We start from the raw sequence: 13,022 nt of genomic DNA on the forward strand, positions 1-13,022 counted from the left end.
CGATGATCGCCACCCTGCAAAGCTCGGACAGTTTCACATGTGCTTTTCCCAAATCACAGAAACACGTAGATATGCTGAAGAGGACGGCTTGATCTCACTTCACTTTTTTTTCAGACTAGAAATCAGATGTAAGGGAGAAGAAGGAAGTTTGATTCCATCACAATGATGCAGTGTATAAAATTCATCAGAATGGTGAAGTGCTAATCCAGAACCAGTGAGTCAGACGCATTCGATCCACAAATCTGATCCGAGATCAGCACCGCATGGAGCTCAACTGAAGAAACAGAACTTTTCATAGAAATCGCAATCAAGGAAATGTTCCTGAGCAAAAATGCACTCATGAAGACTTCAGGTCAAGTTTGAAGACAAATTGAAAACAGTTTATTAATTATTCTTCACATTTTTACCCATGAATTGTAAAAATATAAAACTATGAAAAATAAAAACAATTACATGATATAAAGCTATTACAGACAGCAGTCTGATTCTTAGAGACTCTCACACTGACTTTTACTTTTATAAGAAATTTGTAAACTCATTTCAGACAGCTTTGGGTTTGTGGAAATCCCCAACCGACTTTTAATAAATGTGTCGTTTTCAGAAATGAATCAGCTCTATTCAGGAATCTGGCATTTATTTACAACTGTACACTCTTAGTGGATCCTTACAACTCAGTGTTTACCTTCCAATCCATGTTCTGGAAACGTTAAAAAAATCCAGTGAACCCTTAAAGAACCCTTGGAGAACCTTTTCCCCCCATGAGTGTGTGTATTAACTGGGTACACGTGTGGAAGAACAAAAAAAGTGCTTTAATCTCAGAAAGAGTTCTCATCCCAGCTGTTTGGAAGCAATAAGGAGTCGAAGTAGAATCTTTTGTACTTTCCACACACATGTCCAGTTAAAATACACATTCCTAAAAAAAAAGGTTCTCTGAGGGTTTCTTAAAGGTTTCCCAGATAAATAATGCTCCGTTGCTTCCAAGGGTTCTCAGGTTTATACTTGGTTTGGAACAGACAGAAAAACACCTTGTAGAACCTTTAAAGAACCTCTGAAGAACATATATTCACTCTGAAGAATGTAGAACCCTTCAAGTGAAGGTTTATCAGAAAAAGGTTACAAGTCAAAGCATTTCCTCCCCAAGGAGAAAACTGCCGAACACGACAAAGTGCTTTCCAATCCATGTACAAGCTGCTTCTTTTTTTTTTGAAGCTTGGAACCCTAAATTATCCAAGAAACCATGAAAGAACTTCTAGCAAGAAGCTTCAAAGAATGTTGAATCCTTCAACTGAGTTTTTATCAAAGAGGTTTGCAAATCAGAGCTTTTTGTGGAGCAAAAAAACTTTATTCATTCAATAAACACTTCAAGAACCCTTGGAGAACCTTTTGACTAAGTCTGTATGGACTGGATTAACTGGGAATGTGCGTCAGGGAACTCTTAAAGGTTCTATCTAGAATGCTATAATAATTTTTTTCCTTTCTGAAAATGTTCTGGAAACTAAGGATCGTGATTATCCAGTGAACATCTTAGAGAACATCTGAAGAATCTCTAATTATTACAAAGAGGCCTTGAAGAATGTAGATCCCAAGAACTATCCAAAAGGGCTTCAAGCAGAACCTTTTTTTGGATGCTAATATCCCTTAGATATACAATGAACCCTTAAAGAACCCTTGTTTCTAAGAGTGTATGTATTAACTGGGGAAGGGTGCAGTACAAATGCCACTCATTACTTTCTCCTTCGCACCTTGAATCTGTCAGGAGTTGAACACTGAGCTCTTGGTGGCTCCTGAACCCTGCTTAAGAGTTCGTATCTTTCGGAAAGGGTTCTAACTGGACCCTTTCTGAGAAACAAACATTCTTCCCATGTCAGAGCAACCAAAGGAACTTGAAGGGAGCGATATTTTCTCAGAGTGGAGCTTTTGAAGCTCTGTGTAGATGGCATGGCGACGTTCCTGCTTTTTAAATTCTTTATGGCAGTTCTCCTAAAAATTTTGAAAATGTCATGCATTCAAGCAATGAAGTAAAACTATACATGATTCTAAATTTTACAAAAGAAAAAAAGGTCAAATATGATCACAAAACAGCATCGTCCACAAAAAAACCAAACAAACAACAAAAAAAAACAAACCCAAAACCCAATCCAATGTTTTCCTTTGGGTCTCATCTCATCTCATCTCATTATCTCTAGCTGCTTTATCCTTCTACAGGGTCGCAGGCAAGCTGGAGCCTATCCCAGCTGACTACGGGCGAAAGGCGGGGTTCACCCTGGACAAGTCGCCAGGTCATCACAGGGCCGACACATAGACACAGACAACCATTCACACTCACATTCACACCTACGGTCAATTTAGAGTCACCAGTTAACCTAACCTGCATGTCTTTGGACTGTGGGGGAAACCGGAGCACCCGGAGGAAACCCACGCGGACACGGGGAGAACATGCAAACTCCACACAGAAAGGCCCTCGCCGGCCCCGGGGCTCGAACCCAGGACCTTCTTGCTGTGAGGCGACAGCGCTAACCACTACACCACCGTGCCGCCTCCTTTGGGTCTCAATTATTTAAATAATTTATGTTCTACTTTATAGAACAAATTGCATTAAAAAATACACACATTTCAACGATTCGACCATCATCACCGTGTTTACTTTGCGTTTCATAAGAACGTGTGCAATTCCACAATAATCCTGTTTTATTCAAGGGAAAACTGGGATATATTTTGTCCACCTGGGCTCCATTTTCCATCTTTTGGGTCCAAATTTTTACTCGAGACAAAATCATTTGAATCGGTTCAGTATTCTGATGTTTACAAAAGAAGTCATGCAGAATTTGAGAGTCTAATTCCAGAGTAAAGCCTGAATATTTCACCAATTATGACAATGTGAGCTGAGTGTCTGAAAACATGGAAAAGATCCTTTTGTAAACATGAGCAATTATCAGTGCCTGTGAGAATCGACTCCAGGCTGAGAACGTGGTGCTGCGTCAGAGACCAGAGGAAGAGAAACATCAAACAATGAGTGTATAAAGGTCATTTTCTCCACTTTCTTTCCATTTATGAAGATAAACACAGAGCAGTGGATCTCTGTCAGGATCCTCTCCATGTGATCAGACACTGATAGAAACAAACTCTTTTTGTTTTGTGGAGAAAACAAACTCTGAACTTTGATGTGAATGAATGCCCTGTCAGATTACATCATACAGCTGTTTTATGGTTGCCAAGTCAAGTCAAGTCAGGTTTATTTGTACAGGGAGTGCAGAATTATTAGGCAAATGAGTATGTTGACCACATTACCCTCTCTATGCATGTTGGCCTACTCCAAGCTGCATAGGCTTGAAAGCCTCCTACCAATTAAGCATACCAGGTGATGTGCATCTCTGTAATGAAAAGGGGTGTGGTCTAATGACATCAACACCCTCAGGTGTGCAAAATTATTAGGCAACTTCCTTTCCTTTGGCAAAATGGGTCAGAAGAGGGATTTGACGGACTCAGAAAAGTAAAAAATAGTGACATATATTGCAAAGGGATGGAGCACTCTTAAAATTGCCCAGCTTTTGAAGCGTGACCATCGAACAATCAAGCGCTTCATTCAAAATAGTCAACAGGGTCGCAAGAAGCGCGTTGAAAAAAAAAGGCGCAAACTAACTGCCCGTGAACTGAGGAAAGTCAAGCGTGAAGCTGCCAAGATGCCACTCGCCACCAGTTTTGCCATATTTCAGAGCTGCAACATCACTGGAGTGTCAAAAAGCACAAGGTGTGCAATACTCAGGGACACGGCCAAGGTAACAAAGGCTGAAAAACGACCACCACTGAACAAGACACACAAGATGAAACGTCAAGACTGGGCCAAGAAGTATCACAAGACTGATTTTTCTAAGGTCTTATGGACAGATGAAATGAGAGTGAGTCTTGATGGGCCAGATGGATGGGCACGTGGCTGGATCAGCAAAGGGCAGAGAGCTCCAGTCCGACTCAGACGCCAGCAAGGTGGAGGTGGGGTACTGGTATGGGCTGGTATCATCAAAGATGAGCTTGTGGGACCTTTTCGGGTTGAGGATGGTGTCAAGCTCAACTCCCAGTACTATTGTCAGTTTTTGGAAGACACCTTCTTCAAGCAGTGGTACAGGAAGAAGTCAGCATCCTTCAAGAAAAACATGATTTTCATGCAGGACAATGCTCCATCACACGCATCCAAGTACTCCACAGCATGGCTGGCCAGAAAGGGTCTAAAGGAAGAAAGATTAATGACGTGGCCTCCTTGTTCACCTGATCTGAACCCCATAGAAAACCTGTGGTCCCTCATCAAATGTGAGATCTACAAGGAGGGGAAACAGTACACATCTCTGAACAGTGTCTGGGAGGCTGTGGTTGCTGCTGCACGCAATGTTGATTGCAAACAGATCAAAACACTGACCGAATCCATGGATGGCAGGCTTTTGAGTGTCCTTGTAAAGAAAGGCGGCTATATTAGTCACGGATTTGGTTTTTTTTGTTGTTTTTGAATGCCAGCAATGTATATTAGTGAATGTTGAGTTGTTATATTGGTTTCCCTGGTGAAAATAAATGAGTGAAATGGGTATATGTTTGTTTTTTGTTAAGTTGCCTAATAATTATGCACAGTTATAGTCACCTGCACACACAGATATCCTCCTAAGATAGCTAAAACTAAGAAAGCCCTACTCCAACTTCCAAAAATACTCAGCTTTGATATTTATGAGTCTTTTGGGTTCATCAAGAACATAGTTGTTTTTCAATAATAAAACTAATCCTCAAAAATACAACTTGCCTAATAATTCTGCACTCCCTGTATAGCGCTTTTAACAATAAACATTGTTGCAAAGCAGCTTTACAGAATTTGAACGACTTAAAACATGAGCTACGGTAATTTTATCCCTAATCTATCCCCAATGATGCTTATGGCGACGGTGGCAAGGAAAAACTCCCTCAGACGACATGAGGAAGAAACTTCGAGAGGAACCAGACTCAAAAGGGAACCCATCCTCATTTGGGCAACAACAGACAGCATGACTATAACATTAACAGTTTTAACATGAAGTCAGTTTCGTTGATGTTATAAACTCTTCATTGATGGAAACTTGAGTGCAAAACTGTTCATGACAACTGCAGTCCTAAAGTTAGCAAGACAACTGTAGTCCTCAGCCATAAAAGCATTACTGTAAGAGTCCAGAGCGTCCTCCAGGTGTGACTTTCACCTGTCCACATGGGGCCGTCCTCCACAGGAGCGATGCGATGAGACTCCAACCAGACACAGGGCACCAGGACTGGTTGTGAGTTATCGTGTTCTAACTCGATACTGGACTGATTTCAATAGTTTTTCTCCTGAGTAAATATCCAAAAAGATGGGAAAATACAGCCCAGGTTAAAAAAATCCCAAAGTTTCCCTTTAAAAAAAATTCCAACAGGAAAAATTCCCCTTCATTCAATCCTCAGTTCATTTTAAATTCAGACAATAAAACAGTTTTGAAGTTTCTTCCTCACACTTCTTGCGTTTTCCTTGTTAGAAATTTCTGACGTTTTCTGACTTTTCTTTTTGTTTAAACTCCCCTGATGTTCCTGCGTTCAGCTTCATCGCTCTGTTTTAAAGGTCGTCCAGGAAAAGAGAATAAATTCGAATGTGATGTGGAGAAAAATGAGAGAAAGACAAAAATTAAAAACAAGTGCTTTTCAGAAACACTTATTAAAAACATCCAAGTCTGCAAATCAGTGACTTCAAATTCAAGTAAAATTATTCTCTAAATACTCGACCAACAAAAAGAGCGACATCTTATCTGTATGTGTCTAAAACTTCCATGATGACATTGTTAGAAAACAATATAAAGATTATTAAGCTTATTTCTAGACTTTGACCTTGAAACTCTCTCATTCTGTTGGTTCTGTTCGTTAAGTCAAAGTGTTTATTTTGAGAAAGAAGCTACATTAAGTCCTGGTGTCGAGAAACAGACTGAGCATGAGATGATAATGAAAGAAATCTGATGATATTCATGTTCACTTCTGCAGGAGGTGTTTTCACGGTTCATGGTGGCAGCTTTACAGAACTGCTGATCAGAGAAGAGAAAAAAATCAGGACAGAACGATGTTGGTTGAAATGTAGATGAGGTGTCAATCAGCTGTGTGTTTCAGTCCTGGATTAAACATACCGTCGTCGAGTTCCTCTTCTGATGCAGAAGTGCATGTCACCTGTTTTCCACCGGTGACCATGTCAACAAAAACACATCTTAGTGATAAACTGTACGCTTTGATTATTTTATTTACTTTCATTATTTACAGAGAGGGCGGCACGGTGGTGTAGTGGTTAGCGCTGTCGCCTCACAGCAAGAAGGTCCGGGTTCGAGCCCCGTGGCCGGCGAGGGCCTTTCTGTGCGGAGTTTGCATGTTCTCCCCGTGTCCGCGTGGGTTTCCTCCGGGTGCTCCGGTTTCCCCCACAGTCCAAAGACATGCAGGTTAGGTTAACTGGTGACTCTAAATTGAGCGTAGGTGTGAATGTGAGTGTGAATGGTTGTCTGTGTCTATGTGTCAGCCCTGTGATGACCTGGCGACTTGTCCAGGGTGAACCCCGCCTTTCGCCCGTAGTCAGCTGGGATAGGCTCCAGCTCGCCTGCGACCCTGTAGAACAGGATAAGCGGCTACAGATGATGGATCAATGGATGGATATTTACAGAGAGATACATGACCTCGGACAGCGATTCCAATTTTTTATTTATTCATGAACACGTCATACGTTTAATCCATTTAATATCCGTTGAACTGATCTCACTTGCTATAAATGTCTTGTGTTACCGAGAAACTGGAAGCGTAAACTCCTCTGGCTTGAAGATAGCAGAAAACTTGTTGGAAAAATGCTGACACTGGAGACTCCTTCCATAAAATAAATAAAGAAATAAAAAAAGCTCCCAGATCAATGATGATGCATTTTAACTGGTTTCTTATGTCTTAAACTATCTGTTCCTATAGAAACTGTAACGTATCAGAACGAACAAACAATCGACTCCTTCTGGCCAATCAGAATGGAGAACTCAAAAATGTTGGAATCTGAACCGGAATGTTTCACTGCACGCTTCCTGGAAGTTTGGAAAGAAGTTTGATTTCATTTAATTGCTCCGGAATTCCTTCTGGGAAAATTCTGAACCTCCACTGACTGAAATTTTGTCCTTCAAATGTTCATCGACCTTTGGAACTTCACTCGTGGTCATATCACGAAGAGTTCGATTTAAACCATTACTACAGCTTCATGTTTTGCGAAGCATTCAAGGGAACTGTGAATTGTTAATTTAACCCCTTGAAACTTGCATGGAGATGGATTTGGAAAAATTTCCCCCTGCATTAAAAAGAGAATCTGAATAAAAAAAATATTTCATTGAGTGTTTCGGGATCGCGATGCGGGTTCGAAACTCCACTGAGAAAGCGGGTACGGAACTCCACTCACCGCGACTTATAGAATGGAGACGCTGGGGCTGGAATTCCTCGAGAAAACGAACAGGAATTCTAAAAGGATTACTGAGAGGTGATCACGACTGGAAATCACTCGGGCGCTCCTGGAGATGTTCAGTTAAACCCAAACACTTGTTCAGCGTATTTGCAGAAAGAAGGTGGAAAGAAAAACCCTATGAAGGATGGAACACAGAAGAGAAGCATTTATTTAAAAAAAAAAAGAAGTGAATTTAATCCGATTCAGGAACTCTTCATCGTGACTGTGATTCTGGTTCTGCCACAGACGCTGATGTTCACTTGTTATCTGGATCTGGGGTTCCGTCTGACGAGAACCGGGAAGCACAATAACCTTTGATACCTGGAGAAACAAACAAACAAACCCACACAGAAATTTTAATTTGCATACAGAGCTGATTTAGTTTCTGTAATGAAGGAGTTAATTAATAAGCTCCAGCTCGATACACTTCCTCACAGCCGTCACTTCTGTTTTTTTTTCTGTTGGTCTTTTGTCTGATGAGACTCTAGCGTTAGAGAAAAACATCACTCCAAACATCTGTGTTTCCTTTTCACTGAGCTATGACACCACTTTGACATTTTTAACCAAAAATATATCATTAACAACCTGAAGCAATGAAAACCTTTTGGTACTCGTCGGCAGTCTTTTACAAAATGAAAAACTGCCAGTGTGTTGCTTTGAAATAAAACTAAAGTCACCATTTTAACCATTTAGTTTGAACATTTAGTATTTTCTCTGAAGCGTCCATGATATCGTGTGTTATTCTGTCCCAGGCATGACAACAGCAAATTCTTATTTCAGCTGAAAGTGAAGCATCCAGCCGGTTCCAAGGCGGTGCTTTGGTGGGGGGACAAGGTTTTAGCAAATTTTAAGGGCTTTCAAAACCTCTATTTTGAATAAAAATTTCAAATTTCATGCAATCAGATTTTAATAAAAGATTCTCACATACAGTACAAAAAAGTGACTCAGTTTTAGGCCGAATCCCATTTCACCCCTTGGACCAACCCCTTGGCCCTTCCCCTCCATTTTGCGCGTTCACGTGAAGGGGTAGGGGTATCCCAATCCCAGTTAACGCGGAGGGGTAGGGGAAGGGGTAGGGCTTCTGTACCCCTCCAAACGGAGATTTTCCTGGAGCAGACTCCAAACGAAGGGGTTTGAGTGATTTCCCACAATGCCATGCGGATTTCAGCGAGATTTCAGAGTGTTATTCCCAAAATGATTGAAATATTTCCATATTCAATCATTTTCCTCAAAATGTTTCTGAAAACACATTATCAAATGCATTTTTAAGTTTGTTTCAGATCGGTCAGATTCAAGCGATGCCCTTAACAGCAATAACTGAAGTCAAAGGACTGAAAAATTTGATTAAAATGCATCTTGGTTGAGAAAACTTCAGGTTGACATCCGACATCCAGCTGTGTTCATATCAGCAGTTCTAATTACAAGCCACTTGCCACAAACACAACACAAAAATGTAAAATATGAATTTCTATTTGCTCCGAGAGCAAGCTGGACACACCCACTTTTGTCTTTGTTATTGAAGTTTCTTTCTCGGTGCTGCCAGTACCGTTCGTCTTTCAATTACTTTCCTTTTCTGTTGCTGTCAGTGGGCTGTTTGAGCTCTCTTTTCTCCATTTAGTATGAGATCCATGTATCGAGGCCACTGATTGGTTCAGAGCTCGAAAGATAGTTTGGGTCAGCCAATCGCTGCACGTTTTGCAAAATTTATGTCTTTCAAGAGGTTTTCTGGTTACAGAAAGAAGCGATTTGCTCCGGATGTCCATCGGTTCACTTCTACGTTGAGAGGTACTTGGCAAAAATCAAACCTCACCCTAAAATTTTCTCCTCGGATTTGGACGATTTGGCTAACAAAACCACGGAAATCCGCAGATCCATGGAAAACTGTCACCCCTGCTATCCACATTCACTGGATATGAGCAACGGCGTGCTCTGATTGGCTACTCTAATCAGATACTAGGATATGAGCTCATATACCATGAGTTGAGAAAAATAAAATGGTGGCGCACGTTACTGAACCAACCGAGGACGAAATAAAAACTCTACTTGAAAACAAAACCCCCAAAATACAAAGCAACAAAATATGGAATAAAAGTATATGATAGTAAGAATGTATCTTTTGTATTTTTCAAGAATTATCATTATTATAGCATTTTTCACAAATTGCTCTTTTATATTCTAAGTGGAAATGATTTTGTTGAATGTTTTGCATCAAGTTTTTATTTATTGAATTTGCAAAAAATAAAAATGCCCTGTTTCTCAAAATCCAGTGAATGTGAACAAAAAAGTTATTCCACTCAATCTCGTCGTACACAGCTTATAGACAACTCAGTGCTACGCGGTTTGTCGGCTATCAGCTCATGTACAACTTGATTTTGGGGAATAAAATCATTAACACACTGAACTCAGGGACCGCACATCTCACTTTACCTCGCTCATTTGCACTATTCCGCACTACCTCATCTTAACAGCTGCTAGTTTGTTTATACTGCTTATTTCATGTTTACCTGCTATACCTCAGTGCCCTTGACTGGTTATTTGAACCAATTTGTGTGTGTGTATGTATATATGTGAGTGTTTAGTTTAGTCTATGTCTAGTTCATATCTCGAGTGTTTATACTGTTTATATTGTCTGTCTGAGTGTTTAGTCTGTGTGTAGTTCTTATCTAGTGTTTATACTGTTTATTTATACTGTTTATATTGTTTGAGTGTTTCATCTATGTCTAGTTCCTATCTAGAGTGTTGATACTGTTTATATTGTTTGTTTTTCAATTATTCTATTTTTATTTATTGCATTGCCTGTTTGCACCGTGGGTCAGAGAGGACTGATATTTCATCTGTGCTGTATGTTGAGCATGTATAGCATATTTGACAATAAAGTTGACTTGACTTGAATAACCGTTTATCAGCTTCTTAAAACGTTTGTCTTGGAAGGGAAAGGTTTCCACTCCACGCTCTCTTCTGAACCTTACAGATGAACCAAACACACCCCAGAAGAACTCTTTTAGTTTTGAGAGCGTTTCTTTGTTTTGTCCCAATTCTCTAGGAATCCCAACCATTATTCGAAACACAACAGGGGGTTTCCTTCTCACAAAAAGTTCCAAAAATAATCCGTAGCAACCACTTGAGGTGGACTGAGCATGTGCTTCCCTGAGAATATGAGAATAAAGTATAACTAGACCGGACAATTCCCCGGGGGAAATTGTGAGAGGATGCAGTGCGCGAAGCAATTCGGTCACGCATGTTTGCTGGCCATGAATGTGTGACCTGCAATGATGTTTCAATGCAATGATTGTGTGTGTGCTTGAGACAGCAGCCGTCATGAAGAAGAGCTATTCAAGACTATAACCAAAGTGACTACAGGCGGAAATTAGCATGTACTGCTATAACCTGGGACAGACATCTGTCCTTACCACAAGGATAATGTTTAATTTGTGCACTGTCCCTTTTAAAAATAAAATAAACTCTAAACTCTAAGAAGAGTGTTTGTAGTTTGTATGTACGAACAGAAGTGTTCCTAATAAAGTGGGCGGCTAAGGTGAAGTGTCATGCCGACCGAGGCTGTTTTTCTGTCACATTTATAATGGGTGTCAATGAGCAAAGACACACAAGGTCTTGAATTTTGTGCTGTGTTTTACTACGGAACAGGCCTCGAACAATGACAAATAACTCGACAACGGAAGCAGCTATTCACAAAATTCTTTCACAGTGAGCGCTAGAAGGGTCTCCTGAATAAAATGATGTATTTTTTTGTCTGTAGTCTTAAAAATAATGACACTAGAGCGATTTAAAAACGAGTGACTTTTCTCTCACGTTTATAATGGGTGTCAATGAGCTAAGACACACAAGGGCTGGAGTTTTCTACTGTTTTTTATGAAGGAGCAGGCCTCGAACAATGACAAATAACTCGACAACAGAAGCAGCTATTCACAAAATTCTTTCACAGTGAGCGCTAGAAGGGTCTCCTGAATAAAATGATGTATTTTTTTGTCTGTAGTCTTAAAAATAACGACACTAGAGCGATTTAAAAACGAGTGACTTTTCTCTCACGTTTATAATGGGTGTCAATGAGCTAAGACACACAAGGGCTGGAGTTTTCTACTGTTTTTTATGAAGGAGCAGGCCTCGAACAATGACAAATAACTCGACAACGGAAGCAGCTATTCACAAAATTCTTTCACAGTGAGCGCTAGAAGGGTCTCCTGAATAAAATGATGTATTTTTTTGTCTGTAGTCTTAAAAATAACGACACTAGAGCGATTTAAAAACGAGTGACTTTTCTCTCACGTTTATAATGGGTGTCAATGAGGGCTGTCAGCTGCCCTGTCCTCAGTTTGAGGCTTGTCATTCAAAAACCGTAAATCCTATCGTTTAGGTAGACACATTGTGTGAATCAGGACAAGTTTTCCTACTACTTTTGAGAAAATCATGTCTGTAGAGTGAAATTTGTGGCTGAAAACACAGTTTAAGCGAGAAAGTTTGAGCTTTATTTTCAACCTCTCTCCACTCTAAGTTAACGAGCTTCACTGGTGTGTAACGCAATAGACACCCATTCAAAAGCCGGATTTTCTCCCAGAACCCACATGGCGTTTGAGCCGGGACTGAACCGAAAGTGTAGAACCTAGCAGAAAAGTTGAATGCCAGATCCACAGAGGAGAAGTTTTCCTACGTTTTAGAGTTTGAATCACGTCTCTAGGTTAAAGCATGCCAGAGCAGCGGACGTTTGAAAAACGTTGAAAAAGAGCTTTTTTTTCAATTAATTCCATAGAAATGAATGGGGTTTTTTGGGGCGATTTTTTCGCGACTACGTCGCGAAAAAATCGTATTCTGTAGAGAAAAGTAATAGCATAGCGAGTCCGATCGAGCCGCACGTTTTGATATATTGTTTGTGTGCGACGTACGGTTATTGAGTTATTCGAAATCAAAATTTGCGTAGGAGGAAGAAGAAGAAGAAATACGTAGAAGAACAATAGTTGCAGTGCTTTGCACTGCAACCTATGGGCTCCCCTAGGGGAGCCCATAGGTTGCTGTGCTGCAGCACTGCATCCTAATTAGCTCTCGAGCACACAGGATTCGCCAATCTGACGTTTTGCAAACACTTTTCAAAAAGTCGAAAAACACTTTTCAATGTCATGGAGTGACTTGGTGTGAAAGACTGTTGTGAGAAAGCAGTGAATTTTATTACCCAGTACACTCCTCAAGCACGACCTTTATCCATGAAGTAATGATCGCTGCATTCGGGCAGGATTCTGTGTCTCTGATTAAAATGTCTCGGCTGAGCAGCTTGGACCGGGAGTCAGAGTTCAAGCTTCCCAAATTCCTGAGTAATAAACTGTTTAATGTTTGCCATTTTGTTCCTCACCTGAACACATCACACTGAGCACTTCAATGAAGAAGAAACTCGGCTGCTGACTGAATAAAAAAAAAAAAAAAAAACTCCATTCAAAAGAAGACTCTCGAGTTCTGGATTCTGATTGGTCAGAAAGTGTTGATTTATACAGGGGGCTGCAGAAGTAGGTATACAGGAAGGATTATTCCAGTATAA

The 13,022-nt window shown here is 40.4% G+C and overlaps 1 protein-coding gene across 1 annotated transcript in view; it reads right to left on the reverse strand.

The window, feature by feature from the left end:
- Positions 1-7,631: 7,631 nt before the first annotated feature.
- nubp1 (nucleotide binding protein 1 (MinD homolog, E. coli)) overlaps positions 7,632-13,022 on the reverse strand; it is a 67,487-nt gene continuing 62,096 nt past the window's right edge. The window contains exon 11 of the mRNA XM_060901092.1: positions 7,632-7,801. Within this exon, the coding sequence (XP_060757075.1) occupies positions 7,737-7,801 (65 nt within the window). The 3' untranslated portion in view covers positions 7,632-7,736. The remainder of the gene's footprint in view (positions 7,802-13,022) is intronic.

Source organism: Neoarius graeffei, chromosome 20 (assembly GCF_027579695.1).
Source record: "Neoarius graeffei isolate fNeoGra1 chromosome 20, fNeoGra1.pri, whole genome shotgun sequence".
In the NCBI taxonomy this organism is placed as follows: domain Eukaryota; kingdom Metazoa; phylum Chordata; class Actinopteri; order Siluriformes; family Ariidae; genus Neoarius; species Neoarius graeffei.